Below are 17231 nucleotides of genomic sequence, written 5' to 3' on the forward strand. Positions count from 1 at the left end.
CCACAGGGTTGACAGACACAGTGAAGCTCTGACCGCAATCGGCTCGGCTGCTGAGGGTCAGCAGACGCTTCTGGCTCCCTCTGAATTTTGCAGAATGGTTAGGGGCACCGTAGAGTCTCCAGTGACTATCACGGCAGGGACATAATGCCCACAGAGTCTCAGCTTATAGTCTGTACATTCCTCAGAGCTCCATGCGAAGTGGGCCAGAATTTTGTTGGGCTTACATTGTAGTTTTGGTATCCACTCCCTTACACATCTGCGGGTCCCTAAAAGACATTCTACATGCCCAACTCTTAGACTGTTTCCAGACACCTAGCTTTTAACTTTGCATGTTTCTGCTATCCTACTGAGGGTCAGCCAGCACCATCTGCCTCACACCAGCAGATCCCACATCAGCCCTTCCTGAGAAGATGGAGGGAGTGCCTGGAGCTGAAATCACCACTCGTTTTTAGGTAAACTAGACTGGCCCACCTAACTCTTCATGAATCTCCAAATTCCTACAGGACTTTCATTAATTCACTCAACAAATGTTCCTGAGTAGCTCCGAGTCTAGTGCATAAGTTTAAAAGTACATTCCAGTTTGGGGTTGCAGCCCAGTAGCAGAACAGATGGCTGTGGGTTCAAGTCTTAGCACCTCAAACTGAACGTACAGTCTCATTTGGGTTTTCCTTCTACTAGCTTGACAATCAACTTTGAATCTGGGAAAGAAGGTATGAATTGGAAGCTAGAGACCCAGTTCACCCCAGGTCCTCAAGAATCCTACAACTTTTGACCTCACTGTCTACTTCTAGCACAAAAGAAGCCAGCTTAGACCGTGAAAAGTTTTGAACCTACCAAGGGTAGAGCTGAAGTCCACGCCCTGATTTTCAGGGCAATAACCTTGAATGTGGTGAAAAACAAGGGCCTGAAACACCGTCTGAAGAATGGGGTTAGAAGAGCAGCTCCCCAGCTGTTGGAAGCCAGGTCATAATTGAAATTCCCCTTCATCCCCAGGGTTTAGCATGCATCTCTATTTTTGCTTAAGATAATTACCTCTTTACCACCCTAGAGACCTGCTGACCAACTTGCTGCTCTGGTTTTTGTTTTGTTTTTTGTTTTAGTCAGATTGTGACTTCTAAGTATGTCCTGTCTAAAAAAAACACAAGAATACTATACCCAAGGCCACCTGACAGGACACAACTACTTATCCATAAGGGAGACAGTCTTCTTCCACATAAAGACTCATTCATGGATAGACTGTTATGAGTAAACGTGTCATGACATTTGTGATAGTCTGTACAAAGGACGGAAGTCTGTGAGGAGGAACGTTGACAAGCCGAATGAAGCAGGAAAGAGTCTGTTTATTCAAAGTCTTCTGTGAGTAGACACTGTGACTAGAACTTCATATACATTTTTCCCATCATCCCTTGCCTTCCAAGACTGGTTGGTTACACTTGCCATTCATTTTACATATGAAGATAGCTGCAGAGTTCTGCATGAGCACAGACACTTTCTTTTTTTATTATTGGTTATTTTATGTATTTATATTTCAAACTCACCTGTGCAGAATAGTGGAGTCTGGGCCCTCTGGGTGTCTCCAATCAGCGCCCTTGACAGGTAACCACCATGGAGCAGCTGCAACCTCAAAGCAACCAAAAATAGGCTCCTGTCAGCTACTGTGACTCCAGAGATACACTGGACGCATACACACGGCCAAAACAATAAATAAAAATCTCACACAGGGCCATGAGGTCTATTTGAGTTCCAAAACATATGCCTTTACAGAATGTCAGGATCACAGACTTACATGCAACCACATATTCAAACAAAAAACTCTTAACTCATACAAGTGACTAAACAGATGCAAGTCTATTTAAGTGCTACATAGCTACAGGGATTTCCTAAGGCTGTCTTGCCCATTACTCCTCTATAATCCATGACAAGTGGAGAGAGGAAGTGAGGTATGTATCCATCTTAAAAGATAGGAAAATAGTTCATCTTCACATTTAACATGAAGCTGAAGGTTATCCAAAGGAGCCAGAGATCAAGCGGAATGCAGAAGAGAAACAAGAAACCAGGTTTAAAAGATCATGGTTCAATCTGCACCCGACATTAGCTGCATAAATTCATAATGTCTGACAGACCTTCCTCTGTGAAATAGGATCTCAATCCAGCCTCAACTTCAGAAAGTAGGGGGCCAAATCAGGTGTGATAATTTGCATATGCTTGGTCCAGGGAGTGGCACTATTAGGAGGTGTGGCCTTGTTGGAGTAGGTGTGTCACTATGAGAGTGGGCTTAGGACCCTCATCCCGGCTGCCTGGAACCCAGTATTCTGCTAGCAGCCTTCAGATGAAGATGTAGAACTCTCAGCTCTCCCTGCACCATGCCTGCCTGGACACTGCCATGTCCCCGTCTTGATGATAAGGCACTGAACCTATGAACCTGTAAGCCAGCCCCAATTAAATGTCCTTATAAGACTTGCCTTGGTCATGGTGTCTGTTCATAGCAGTAAAACCCTAAGGCATCAGGTAAGACTGTGAAAGACTCAGGAAACTGTTAGGAAAACCTTGGCCAATTTCCGGGAGTTCTGTTGATCATGCTCACCAGAGTAATGAGTGTGAGGAGGGAACCCTGCACAGTGACTGGTTAGCACCTAAAGCTTTGATGCCAGTCAAAAGTAGTTCTGCACTGCAGCTCTGCTGCTCACAGTATAACCCGCTCCAGGCCTGCTCGCTCGCTTGCAGATAGTCAGCAGCATCCATTACAGTGAAGAATTAAAACATAAAGGACTTAATGGAGGCTCTGCCCTTAGCAACTCAGGGTAACGACTGAGCAGGCAGTGGAGAAAGGGAACCAAACTCCTCACTGGGCACCAGACTCCTCACTGGGAACCAGTTTCCTCACTGGCCATGGCCCTATGACAAGCAGTCACAAGGTGAGCCACAAAAATCAATCATTGTGGCTAATTCTGAAAAAACAGAAACTTGGGAATGATTCTTCTAACACAGACTAGAGCGGACTCAAGTTTGGACTCATGCCAACTGTATTCTCAACACACTGCATCCTTGAGAGCTGGTGGGGAGGAAGTGACAGGGACTATGTCCCTGCTAACAGTGACAGCTGTCACTGCGAACACCAAGACCACCCTCATCCATTTTTTTTCCCACATTAACACAATCAAAACATTTAAGATATCTCCCCAACAACCTGATGGAAAAAGACATTTGGTTTAAACACTTCGACAGAAAAGGCAGCTTGCGCTTCAGCACGCAGGAGCTGAACATGCCCTTCATCTACGGCTTGTCTAGGTTTGTTCTATTAGGTGGCAATGACAGGTAACTTGCTCAGTGTCAGGGGAAGATGTGCACAGAAAGCTCAGGTTCAGAAAGTTCTGGATTTCAGGCAAATAATCACATGACTCAACCTGCCCAACTCCACTCTCAGAACAAAATACTACTGATGGAAGGTTCTAACTCTTAAATTAAAAAAGGAAAATATATTAAATCTGGATGGTAGATACTAGAATGCCTTTGTTCTTTTTTCTCATGACATTTCGTATTTTGAATATTTCTTCCACCTTTAGCAATGAAAACAAACACACAATCTGTTTGTGTCCATTCTGCCCACTAATGCACATTAGGACATTTCTAGTCTGGAGCTGTAATAAACAGCAGTTTGAATCTTCTTCAAAGAGCTTGTAGCTTTGGGCGTTGCCCATCTCTCCTCACCACTCTACATTGTGAAAGGCTGTAGTTATCCACACGCCCGCCTTTAGAAGAGACAACAAATGCCAGGTTAGGAGGACGCTCCTCTAACTCCACAACCCTGCTTCCGTGGAGAATATCCGTAGAGTTGATCTCTCCAGAGAAGACTCGAGGGCTACAGCAGCAGTGGCCTGTCGGGCCTTTCACTATCCCTAATGTTTCCTTGAATTCAACTGCCAAGTCCCATTGAGGCAAGATAGAACACCAGGAAGAAATAAAAAGATATGACAGAGAAAAGAAGCATCCCTTGCCTTGAAATTTACTTTGCCTTTCTTGCTGAGTCAAAAACAGAAAACAAACAAAAAGCCCACAACTGGTATTGCCCAGACTGCCTCTAGGGGCAATGGAGGTGCTAAAGACACGGCAAACAAAGACGCTAACGTTACAAATGACCTCTGCCTGCCTGGGCCAGAGCACTGCAAGCTTTAGTCTTACCACATTCTCAGCCCTTTCTCATCTCTACGTCGAACCTGGTAAAACTACCTTATGGCTTTAAAGAAAAGTCTTTAAGAAAAATAAGTAAACCAATTCATACATTTTTGCTCCAATTTTGAGTTTTGCTCATTCTTTAAACTTTGTTACAACTCTGCTGTGGAATGTAACTTAGAAAGTCACAGGACCATACACACCCAGAGTAGAGCCAAGCGTAACTGTCCAACACCCATGTCTTGGTGTTGTCTACTGCCCTTTCCCAGATGACTTACTGTCTAAGTACGTAATGAGCTCACTAACTCCACTCTGGCTCATCCTAAAGTTCTTTTCTGCAGTTTAACCAAGGGTCCGGCTTTACCAGGTGGAGGTCTCTAATGTGGAAGAAAATACCTACTACTGGACCAGAAATTACCAGGGTGTGTTTAAGATGGTATATCGATGGTTTTTAAATTTATTTTACATAATAATAATTCTTTCATTCAAAAATAAAGTACAAGGTGTAAACCTAGTCACCTCATTTTCTTTCTAAAATGTCTCCAAAATGTACCCAGTACCTCCTCACACACATCAGGCCAAGGCTCCTGACTTCCCTTCCCATTCTTTCTCTGCTTTTCACATTTTTCCTCTCTGCAATGTAACATTAACTCTAGCATGCCACCCAGAACAAACCACTGGTTGACAAGTTTTAAGGTCATGGAGCTACACTAGGATCAGTTTCTCTCTCATCTCCTGAGAAACAAAAGAACTCATCATACAGGGTGAGGGCACTGGGACCAAGACCACAGACTCCTGTTTAGTTCAAAATATCAAGATCTGAATGCAAAGACATATGTACACTACAGAACACAAGCAAGAAATGCAAGGATATGTGTAGACTACAAGAATGCAGCTGCTAAATAAGAATTACAAAATTACCCAGCTGTCCTACAGGTGGTTATCAAAACTTACTTTAACATGGAAATATATCATGTACTGTTATAAATGTAACCTATAGAGTGTAGATCTAACTTTGTTTCTAATAAAATATTTGTACAGTAATATATGTTAGTATAGCTAGAAGTAATAAAAAGAGCCCTGAGACTATAACACACTTAACAAGGGTGAAGAACTGAGAGAGTCAAACGAGCTCCACGAACCAGGTTTTATCAGCCTTAGCACTCTGCACATTCCTAGGCCATGTAATTGTGTCTTGGTTAGGGCCCCCAGTGTGTCATAAGGTAAATGTGTAGCAGCATTTCTGACCTCTACCTACTAGGCCCCAGTTATATCTCAGCTGTGGCATACGACAAATGAATGTAAACATTGGTGTTCCGGCAAAGAGCCAATCTTCTGCTATAGTGACAATCAGGAAAAACATTAGTCATTTTAAATGTTAACACAAACTTCACATTGGCACAGCAATAGAAGCATCTGACCTGCTACAAGACATACGATCTTAGGTTCTCTAAACTCTCCAGGCCCCAGTTTGTGAAGCGGACATAAAAACTCCCTGTGTTCACCCCATACCAGCTGTCTAGCCACTCACCTAGGCAGCCCAAGAGCACTGGCCCCAGTGGCTTGGGCACTGGAGAACTGGCAGGCTGACCACATAGGCCCAAATCCAGAGCTTTGAGTTGTCCACCCCAACCTATCCTATCTGAGAGCTGCTAGAGTGTGTGAAGGGGCCAGTCCTACAGAACCAAAGGTACAGGATCTCCATGATGCAGGGCAACAGGAAATCCAAGATGAGTCTAGGTGAGGATCCACCATTGATGGTGTAGCAGAGGCCAGAGACCTTGAACCAGACCAATGACTCATTGCAGTGAACATTTGCAAGTAAAGCTGTTTGGGCAAAACTGTATAATGTGTGACACAGCATAACATACCACAGCTTCCACGGTGAGATTTTTTTGGGGGGTTGGGAGTATTTTTGGTTTTTTGGCTTTTAACTTTTAATTTTTAATTTTTGTTTTCTTTTGACGGGGAGGTTGCAAGGGCTGTGGAGGACAGATATATAGGGACTGGGAGATGAGAGAGATAGGGGTGCATGATGTGAAACTCACAAAATAATCAATTAAAAAGTTCTTTTCAAAATTTCTGTGCTTCCTAGGGTGGTCACAAGGATTATATAACAAAATACATCAAAGCATTTGGATAAGGAGTCAGAATAATCCGTTTACATTACCAGTCTTCCTATCAGTTATTCATATTACTGCATGTTACAAAATCGTTATAAAGCCTCATAGAACACATATTCCAATCAGTGAAAACCTACCAACAACAGCTCTTCAGTCAGTCTGTGCCTCATCCACCCATCAGATCACCCTTCCAGAATATGGGCAGGCTGTAGGAGGTGCCCAAGGGGGATAAGTCAAGGAACAGCATGTGTCATATCAAGGTATTCCCAAGAAGAGCACGTAATGGCAGTCTTTCTTCACAGTCTTGCTTCATCACCACCTACACACAAGGCAGCCGATTTCTCCACAGCAAGACGCACTGTGGAGGAGGCGAGCAGGAAGATGCCCTTCCAACTAGACAACGTCACAGCGCACATAAGGACAGGAATTACATGCAGTGCAGTGTGTGAGACTGACTGTGGTCATCACTGTGATGCTCAGATGCACAAAGTCCCCAAATGACCCAAGAAGTTAAAGTCACCCCATAATAACGGTGATGAGATCAGACACGGCCTTGTTTATCCTGGCCGACTCGATCTGGACAAGTAAGAATGTTTTCTGACTAAATTCATGGCGTACGCCATCCAATGTCACCAGATACCGTCTTCTTGCAAAGGTCAGTTGTATTCTTTTTTTAAGATTTTTTTAAAATGTGTATATAGTCTGTGCACCACATGTGTGTCTGTGGAGGCCAGAAGAGGACATCGGATCCCTGACACTGGTGTTACAGACAGTTGTAAGCTTACATGTGGGTGCTGGGATTCCGTGTCCTCTGGAAGACAAACCAATGCTCTTAACCAGCAGACCCAGTCTCCAGTCCCAAAAGTCAGGGTTATTAATTTAATGTTTTTAAAAACTCTTCCTTGAACTTCTGGCTCTGTCTTGAAAATAAAGCTATTCTACCATCTGTAGGAACCTTTATGAAGTAAAACAACTTTTATGAACAAAAACACTTAGAGAGTTATCCAGAATCACAGTACAAATGTGCCCCTAACATTGGTCTTTACTGGGTGTTTTGTTACTGAGTACAAGCTGCAATGTTGAACAGGCTGGCATAAAAACATAGAAACCACATTGCCCTAAAACGAGAAAGTCTGTTGGCTGTAGTTGACCACCTACACGTTTGCTGCTCAACCAAGATAACCTGAAGTTATAGCACTGCTTTATATTTGAGGGAAAGGACTTTAAACATGACCCATTTCTACTCAACCATTTCCATAGCAACTGCCTTGGGTTTAAGTCCAAACAGCTGTGCCAGCCTGCCAGCGACCAATGGCAATGTAAACAGAGCCCAGGTGAGTCTCATGCCCCCTTGAGAGAGCAAAGGCATGGGCTCCACCTTTCTCATACAGCATTGCCAGAATTGTAGTAAGAATGTGAAAAAAATGGGAAAGGGAGAGACAGCAAAAGTACCCTTATTCTTGCCAAGGGTGGTAAGCGACACTTCTTATGCACACACAGCCCAGAATAAAATCCACAGGGAAGGCACAATACTGTGTAATTATGCATATTCAAGTCTAAAGATGTCAAGTTCACAATTTTACAACTGCTTTCTCAAAAACTAAATGCAATTAGAGGAGCAGATTAAAAAGACAGAGGTTTCTTGAAATGCAGTATAAACATGACAGCTATCCTTACAAAACAGACAAGGAGAATATTTCAACTGGCACCAGGGAACAATGAGCAATTGAAGACCTATTCAAATTCACAAAGTATAAATAAAACTGAAGGCAAATCTAACAACTGGAAGAAGCGAATGGCACGGAGATCATAGTGACTGAAACGCCTCTGGCTTCAGCTATTTGTACACATGCTGAACATCAGAACGAGGCTCTTACAATGGTGGAAACAAAGCCATCATCACAAGAGGAGGGTAGGTAGGTCAGACGAATGACTTCTGATTGGATCCTAAGTCAGGTACCTCAATGACTTCATAGACTGCATGCAAGAGAACAATACTTGCCCTTTCAAACAGGACACAAATATTTATGAAATACAGGGTGAAACTAAAACCTGTTTGCTTCAGTTCTTACTGAAATTCCCCACATTGGAACATTATACTGACAATGGCACACATCGCATTTCAGGTCTTCGCAGGAAGAACTGAAACCCTGGCATGGTGGGGCATTATAGGCAATCTGCAAGAATGGCTCGAGGAATACATGCATCTGACGGTAGCTTACACTCGGCTGATTTTACTCATTTTCAGTTGAGATGTAGACAGACACAGGGAGTGGTACTGATTTGGGTGATTGCTTAAAAGAAATAAGAAAAAAAAGTACTTAAAAAAAAACTTGAACTTTGACAGAGGGTGCAAATTGGTGAGAAGATGACCCATCTTTAAACAACGTGACAGTACTCAGCGAAAGTCTGTGTCACATGCACATCCAGCAAATAGACTAAACCACTTATATTTGATATACTTGAAGGTTTGGTCCCTGGTTTGTGGAACTATTTAGAAAAAAAGAGGAGGTGTGGCCTGGTGGGAAGACCTTGGAGAAGGAAGCAGGCTTTGAGGTTTCAAAAGCCAACTCCATTCACAGTACATATGGGCTTCTTAAAGTCAGGTATCCCTAGGCATGGATTTTTATTCTGTCATCTACCTTGTTTCTCTAAGTTGATGATATAAAGACTAACATTTGATTGGGGGACTGAGGTCATTATACTCATTGTTTTCCTTGATCCAAGTTGTGCCTTAAAGGACCTATGCCTTGAAAATAAATGCAAGTGCACTTTAAACGGGTACCACTCCTCTCCACCCCCGCCACCTACATCCCCCACCCCCCCAACACACACACACTGACTTCACGCACCCTTATCCTATCAGGTCCCTTAACCAGGTTGGAGGAGAGCAACTGTGCCCTGTTATCCTATTACATGAGTTCTCCCGTTCCAGGGTTATCACAGTTTGCTTCCTGAGCTCATGCCACACACTGAGTCCTGAGTCAAGCAGACAAGTACTCTTTTCAGTACAGGTGAAAGAAGCACTTTATCGTCTCCAATCATCTAGCCCTCAACTGCTCGTTCCAAATAATTCTGGACCCACCTCAGCCCTGATCACCAAACCAGCAACTCAAACCAAAGGAGAGCTGACTTTGCAGCCTGAGAGATAAACAGGTCATACCAGGTCTGAGCCTGCCCTTCCAAGAACTAAATGCTCTAACACAACACCTGAATAATAAGCTTTCATTCTGCCAGATACATATTAACTGTGTATTAAGTGGCAGTCACTGTACTGGGACACAGTAGTAAACAACACAATGCAAAGTCAGGCATGATGGTGCACACCTTTAATCCCAGCACGTGGAAGGCAGAGCCAGGTGCATCCGAGATTGCAGCCTGGTCTACAGAGTGACTGCCAGGACAGCTCGGGCAACACAGAAAAATCCTGTCTCAAATGAGACAAAACAACAAATAACCAATAACACTCCAACGCATTCGCCCCACCCTCTGAAATGAACCCTAGTAAGGCAAACATTCGTGAAATACCACAGGAGCCCTTACAACAGCAAGTGAGCGGCACAGAAGGCACCAGAAGCCACAGAACACCTGATACACAGGAAGCACATCACCCTGGAATGAGGGAGAAGGATGGTGTTCATGAAGCTCCCAGAGGAAGCTCTGCTGATATCAGACCTCAGAGACGACGGTGGGCAGTCAGAGCAGGTGGCCACGGCAGCCCCTCTGCCAAGTGCTCTACCTGAACTGCTCCTAAGACCAGCTTCTCCTCACCAGCAAGGGTCCGCTGATATAGTCTTTCCCACACAGACTTTCCAGAATCAAAAACTGTGGAAAATTCCTCAAAACAACTGACAAGCATTTCTGGTAAGCATAGAGAAACAATTTGAGAAAATCAAGTAAAACTGGAAAGAACTGTAGGCGCCTGAGAGTGCAAGGAGCCCACCATAGAGTGTGAAAGTGCTGGGACTCATCCCACAAATGCCTGACACTGACCCACCATGGTTCCCTTCCAGCCCAGAATCTCCAGCCAAGCAGAAACCACCTCACCAACGCAGAGTAACACAAGGCAGAAAGGGCGAGAAGGATCAGAGTGAGCAAAGTTATGAAGCTCCTCTAGATATACCTCCTTCTAAAACTTGAAAAATGTTGATAATGAGCAACAGAAATGATTCGTGTTCAAGTCCAACACAGTTACTATGAGGAAAAACAGATGAAGAAACAGGACATAGATCAATGCAAGATGTATGCATGCTTTCCCCAGTGTTACAACAAAATACAGGATGCTGGGTAACGTTTAAAGAAAACTAGTTTGGATTGGGAGAACAGCTCAGTGTCTACCATATAGAAAGGGCATGCCCTATCATCACAAATAAAAAAGGAAAAAAAAAAAAGGATGCTTACACAGCTAATCATTCATTCATGAATGTAGATGTAGAGGCCAGAGGTCAAGTGTCTTCCCCATTCTAACTGCCCTGGGGCTTACCAACAGCTAGACAGGCTGGCCAGCAAGCACCAAGAATCCTTCTGCCCAGTTCCCCAGCTTTTTCATATGGGGTCTGGGGATGAAATTCATGACTTCACGTTCTCAGACAAGCAAGTGGGCCATCTCTCCAGCCCAGGCCTACCCCATAACAACGCTTATAAGATCAGCAATGCCTTTGGTAGACTGTGTCTCCAGTGACCTAACTCCCTCCTAATATTAAAAGTTAAAGTGTATCTTAATAGTCTACTTAAAGTCTACCACTTCTCCACATTACCATGTTGAAACTAACCTTCTAGTACAACCACATCTAAACATGGGATAATACAGAATAATAGTGTGCCCCACACCTATACACATGCACACACACCACAACACACTGTTGCAAAATGAGGTAAATAGTCATAAAATTATAGGCAAAAGTCTAAATTATAATACATAAACACACATATGTGCCAAAGTCAATAAAGTAGTAGAAATTAAAGAAAAAATTCATTTTACCAATATTACTTCTGAAACCCAAAAGACAAAATGAATGCAACTTTTAACTTAAGGGAAAAGAAAGACAGAGGTAATTCAAGGAATAAGTAATGCACAGTCAGGATGGAGACCTCTGCAGTACAGTGGGCTCAGTGCTTGTTTATCCATGTATAAGACTCTAGGTTTGACCTCTACCCACAAAAGCTTACGAATTAGGCTCCAAGAGGGCAGCAAAGGCATAAAAAACACCACAGCAAAAAAACCAAAAAATTTTTGATGGAGGGGTTTGTGGGTGAGTTGGTGTCCTTATCCCTTCCTTGGGAGCCCTGCCTGGCTATGGAAGGTGGCCACTTAAGGCTCCATGTCCCCCAGGGCTAGAATCCTCACTTAAAGGCACCCTCATATACTCTCTGGAGTTACCCCATCCCAAGTGTCTGGCACTTCCTATAGATGCCGCTCCCCCAAGCCAATTTCTATTCAAAGTCCCCAACCCTCCAACCCATTCCTGCTCTCCCTATATCTCATTCCCACACAGGCCGGTTCCCCTCCCCTTCCCCTCTCCCATCCAGTTCCTCTCCTCCATCCAACTCCAATGACAATTTTATTTCCCCTTCTCAGTGAGACTCAAGCATGCTCCCTTGGGCCCTCCTTGTTATTTAGCTTCTCTGGGTCTGTGGATTGTATCCTGAGTATTCTGTATTTTATGGCTAATATCCCCTTACGGTGAGTACATACCATGCATTCATGTCTTTTGGGTCTAGATTACCTCACTCAGGATGATATTTTCTAGTTCCATCAAACTTCATCTAGTTCCTTCTAGTTCCTGCAAACTTCATGATATCTTTTTTTTTTTTAACAGCTGAATAGTATTCTGTTGTATAAACGAACCACATTTTCTTCTCAACCCCTTCAGCTGAGGGACATCTGGGTTATTTTCAGTACCTGGCTATTATGAATAAAGCTGCTATGAACATAGTAGCACCAGTGTCCTTGGGATATTGTGGAGCATCTTTTGGGTATATACCTATGAGTAGTATAGTTGGGTCTTGAGGTAGAACTATTCCCAATTTTCTGAGAAACCACAAAATTGATTTTCAGAGTGGTTGTACAAATTTGCCCTAAAGCCTTTGAACCAAAATTTGTCCTGCCTTCAAGAAGTGCAGAGACAAAGATGTAGAGACTGAGGGAATGGCCCAACTTGAAACCCATCCCATGGGCAAGCACCAATCCCTGACACTACTAGTGGTACTATGTTATGCTTGCAGACAGGAGCCTAGCATAAGTGTTCCCTGAGAAGCTCCACCCAGCAGCTGACTGAAACAGATGCAGAGACCCAAGCCCAACATCAGACAGAGCTCAGAAAGTCTTGTAGAAAAGTTGGGGAAAGGATAGAGGGACCTAGACTGAATAGGAACTCCACAAGAAGATCAACAGAGTCAACTAATCTGAACCATTGGGTGTTCCCAAAGACTGAACCACCATCCAAACAACATACAAAGGCTACACCTAGGCTCTCCCCATTTACATAGCAGCCATGCAGGTTGGTCTCCATGTGAGTCCCCCAAAAACTTGAGCAGGGGCTGCCCTGATTCCGTGGCCTGCCTGTGGATCCTGTTCCCCTAACTAGGCTGTCTTGCCTGACCTCAGTGGGAGAGGCTATATCTAGTCCGGCAGTGACTTGAGGTAACAGTGTGGGTTGGTACCACAGAGAAAACCTCATCCTTTTCAGAGATGCAGGGGAGGAAGGGATGGGGGAGGGAGAAGAGTTGTATGAGGAGGGACTGAAAAGAGAGAGGGTCAGTGATCAGGATATAAAGTAAATAAAAGAATAAAGTGATGGAAACAACAAAAATGTTCTTATATTTGAACCACAATCCTGAAAATACAGATTGAAAAAGTGAACCTGTGTCTGAGAATACTGCCCCTCCCCCCCATGACCAAGACATACTTAAAGTGCAAACACCACACTTGAGTGCTCAGGCAAAAACAATAGGCAGCTTCAAAGGAAGTAAAAGGTTATGACTGCAACAGGACCACTTTATTCCAAAAGAAAAACAAGTAAAGTATATGAGACGCTCAAGAAAAACAAATGAGAACCAAATATTTCCTCTCCAGCAAAACTGACCTGAGAGTTAAAAAGTGTGTTCTGCTAGAGACAAGCAGGAATGAAGCAGTCATGTGTTCATGGCCACTTCCTGGAGCACCTAGCAGAGGCTAAGCGTCATCTATAGGAAGACACCGAACACAAACTTTACTTTTAGGAGTTAAAAAACAGAACTCACTCTATGCAGTGGACCCTGGGCTTCGATGATAATAATAAAAAAAGTATTTTAGAGCTAGGGGAGAAGAAACCACAAGTGAGGGTGTGAGTTTTCTTTAAACTGTTCTCTCTCAGGAATCATCAGACTGATGTTGGCACTGACGTGTGTGATCTTGGGTGATGTTCTGAGTAGCTGCAGGCTGTTCACCTCTGCCTGTCCTAGGAAATGGCATTCTTGGAGCAAAAATAAAAGCGGGGGGGGGGGGAGGCATGGGATACAGAATGGGCTAAATTAAAAGTCCAGAAATGGAAGCATCAACCTGAAACTGTGGCAGATCTTCTCTAAGCTCTGCCCACAGAAGAGGCCCTGCGGAGAGACCCAGAAACACTCCTGCACTAAGAAGAGCTGTGATTTGAACAGAGAGCATTCTTCTGGCCTCATGTGTTTGAACCCGTGGTCCCCAGCGGCTTGGGAGGCTACTGAACCTTCGAAAGGTGAGGCTTGCTGGAAGAAGTGCAAACAGTGCCCTGGTCACAGGGAAGACTTTGAGGTTTTTAGCCTGGTCCCACTTATTTTCCTGAGTGCAGATGCAGTGCAATAAGCCAGTGTCCTGCTCCTGTCGCCATGCCATAATGGATTCTTCCCTCTAAAACTTTAGACCAAAATAAAGCCCCCCCACCCCCTGCTTTTTGTTTAGACACTCTATCACAGCCACAAAAAAGAAACTAATGCAGAAGCCACAGCTTCTTACAGCAAAAGGGAACACTTGTCTGCAGTCGGAGCAGATGTTACCACCAGAAAGAGTGAAGAAGCCACAAAGGATGCCTAGGCTCAGTTTAAAAAGACCCAGAACAAGAGTGAGGAATGACTTACAAATAAGAACCAAGTTCCTTTATGGACCCATGAAAACAACTGAAAATTGTCCTGTGGAGTGGTTACACAACTCTAAAAATCTACCAAACCAACACCGAATCATATACGTGAAAAGTATATGAATTGTACAATACATAAACTACATCTCAATGCAACTGTTTAAAGCAGGAGGAGGGAACATAACAGGACCTACAGGAACTTGAAAAGGAATCATCCTGGGCTAGAGAGATGGCTCAGCGGTTAACAGACTGACTGTTCTTCCAGAGGTCCTGAGTTCAATTCCCAGCAACCATATGGTGACTCACAACCATCTGAAATGAGATCTGATTCCCTCTTCTGGTGTGTCTGAAGACAGCTACAGTGTACTCATATAGTAAAATAAGTCTTAAAAAAAAAAAAAAGAAAGAAAAAGAAAAGGCATCATCCTGTGCTCAAAAATAGCAATGTGTGTGGCTTTCAGAAAAGATCATGATTCCAAGAGAATGAAATCCATAACATGTTTAAATCCATGAAAATATGAGTTTCATATATCTATGGTTCCATCAAAGTTATATAGAACTAAATGCATATATGCACAAATGAATACACATAAAACTGTGAAATCCAATAAAGCAACAGAGATTGTATCACTTGCTGTTTCTAGCTGTGAACTGAGCAAATTACACAAGACAATATTACCACAGGACACTCAGTGAGGACACACTCTTCCTTACAACTCCCTAGAAAATATCACTATCCTTAAAGGAGACTTTGTTTTGAGTTGTATTCTGTTTGTCTGTTTGTTTGTTTAAGGTGGGGTTTTATGCAACCAAGGATAGTCTTGAATTTACATGTAGCCAAAATTACCACTGATCTAATACTCCTTCCTCAACTTCCTAATTGCAGAGATCACAAGTATGTATTAATACATCCAAATAAAAAATAAAATTTCTAAGTAAAAGAAACGTACATTCTTTTTCTTATATTCCTTCACCAGGGCATCAGGAGGTAGAAAATTACAACCTGACTATGGTAGGCTTGAACACCATGTGTGGTTTCTTATAAAAAGAAAGGTAAAGACACTGAAAAATTAATTTGCATAGGATAGGCATGAAAATACACATCCTAAAAGAAAAAGGAAAAAGTTAAAAATAAATATATAAAATAGATTGTTTTGTAATGAAATGTAAGAAAGAACCCACTTGGGTGGGATGAGTGTGGTTCACACTGAGGGCTACGGGGGCAGGCTGAGTTCCTGATCTAGGTTATGGGGACAAGTGTGTTCTACCTTAGGATAATGTCCTAAGTTACACATTAAATTAGGTGACTTTCTGTACTTGTGTTTTATTAAATATCCCCCCCAAAAAAACAAGATAATTCATACCACTAGTGTAAACCAGTATAAACTGAACATAACACTAAAAATAACCACATAAAAATAAACACAATTACTACATTCATTTTTATCAGCTACTACAGCTTCAGCAAGGTTCCTACACCTCTTTTTTATGTTCAAAGCAAACTAGAAATTTGTTAGGGACACGGCTGAACTTAAATGAGCCTGAAGATCCATGAAAGGGGAGGGTTCTATGACTCCTGGTGATCAACCACTGTCTCATCCACTTCTTAAAGGTGACCTAACTTCATCTCATGGGTGTGGTCACATCCAACCTTATAGAAGTGTGGAGTTGCAAAAGTTCTAGTGAGTCGACGTAAGTCAGGCCAGCAGGGAAATGCTATAAAGCTCTCCCAGATCAACAGACTTCTTTACTTACTCAACCTTCTCAAAACAACGTTAAAAGGTTTGCTTTTCCAGTATAAGCATTTAAGCATGAGACCAACCCTGCGGCCAGGTGAGAGGCGTTTTCTTCATCCTAGCTACAGCGCACACACACACACACACACACACACACACACACACACACACACACGACATCTCTGGAGCCTAGCTATGCTCCACGCCTGCCTTCATGCCTGACATGTTAGTGGTTCCTCAGAAACGTGGTACCTTCCATCTGAAAGCCAGAAACAGGCGCAGCTGGGCTCCCTCACCGGAACCCCATGTCTTAAAACAGGAGCCACCCCCTCGATGCCCGCTGGGCCATCACCACTAAGGAGCAGTGGAGGTGGGGGCATCAGATTATAGAAGAGACAATATTAACTGGCAATGAAAAAACTAGAATCCAAAAGGAATTCAGTCATATCTTTTAAACACTTACTAAAACAAGCAGGGAAATCAGCCTGACTCAGCAGAATACCACCTGAGACCAACTCGTAAGTACTCCGGCCCCTACTCCAAGCTGGGCTACAATAGTTGGAACACAAAGAGAAAGCAGGAGCCAAAGGGGGTTCATTTCCTGATGCTGCTACTCCCTGGAAAGGCCATAGTGAAACCTACACTTTAGGATGAAGCTCAGGCAGGACTTTTTGTTATTTTATTATTTTATGTGTGGGAGTGTTTGCCTGTCTGTATCTCTGTGCATCACAAGCATGCAGTGCCTGTGGGGACCAGAAGAGGGCATGAGAACCCCCAGAGCTGAAGTTGTAGATGGTGTATGACTAGAACTCAAGTACTCAGCACCAGCAACCAGTGTTCTTAACCACTGATCTATCTCTCTAGTCCCCAGGCATGACGTCTTTAAAGGTAATGTGTATAAAAGATTAAGGTGAGAATTCTTTACCTTCACCCTCCCTGTCTCCTTTGAACTGGCAGGCCCCCAGGCCCACTCTCAATCTCTCAGTCTCTCACTCTCCTGCTCTTCAGTCTCTGCTCACTATGCTGTGAGAACTCTCAATGTCACAGCTAACTTCACTTTCTCTTGTTTTTACATATCCATGAGACATATATACAAGCAAATATCATTT

At 43.3% G+C, this 17231-nt stretch overlaps 1 protein-coding gene across 2 annotated transcripts in view; it reads right to left on the minus strand.

Annotated features, from left to right (window-relative positions):
• The window catches only part of Sumf1 (sulfatase modifying factor 1), an 81961-nt gene that overhangs the window by 45541 nt on the left and 19189 nt on the right, over positions 1 to 17231 (minus strand). For both annotated transcript variants that reach the window (XM_039107827.2, NM_001108639.1), the window contains exon 4: positions 1539 to 1621. In XM_039107827.2, the coding sequence (XP_038963755.1) occupies positions 1539 to 1621 (83 nt within the window). The remainder of the gene's footprint in view (positions 1 to 1538; positions 1622 to 17231) is intronic.

Source organism: Rattus norvegicus, chromosome 4 (assembly GCF_036323735.1).
Source record: "Rattus norvegicus strain BN/NHsdMcwi chromosome 4, GRCr8, whole genome shotgun sequence".
Taxonomy (NCBI): domain Eukaryota; kingdom Metazoa; phylum Chordata; class Mammalia; order Rodentia; family Muridae; genus Rattus; species Rattus norvegicus.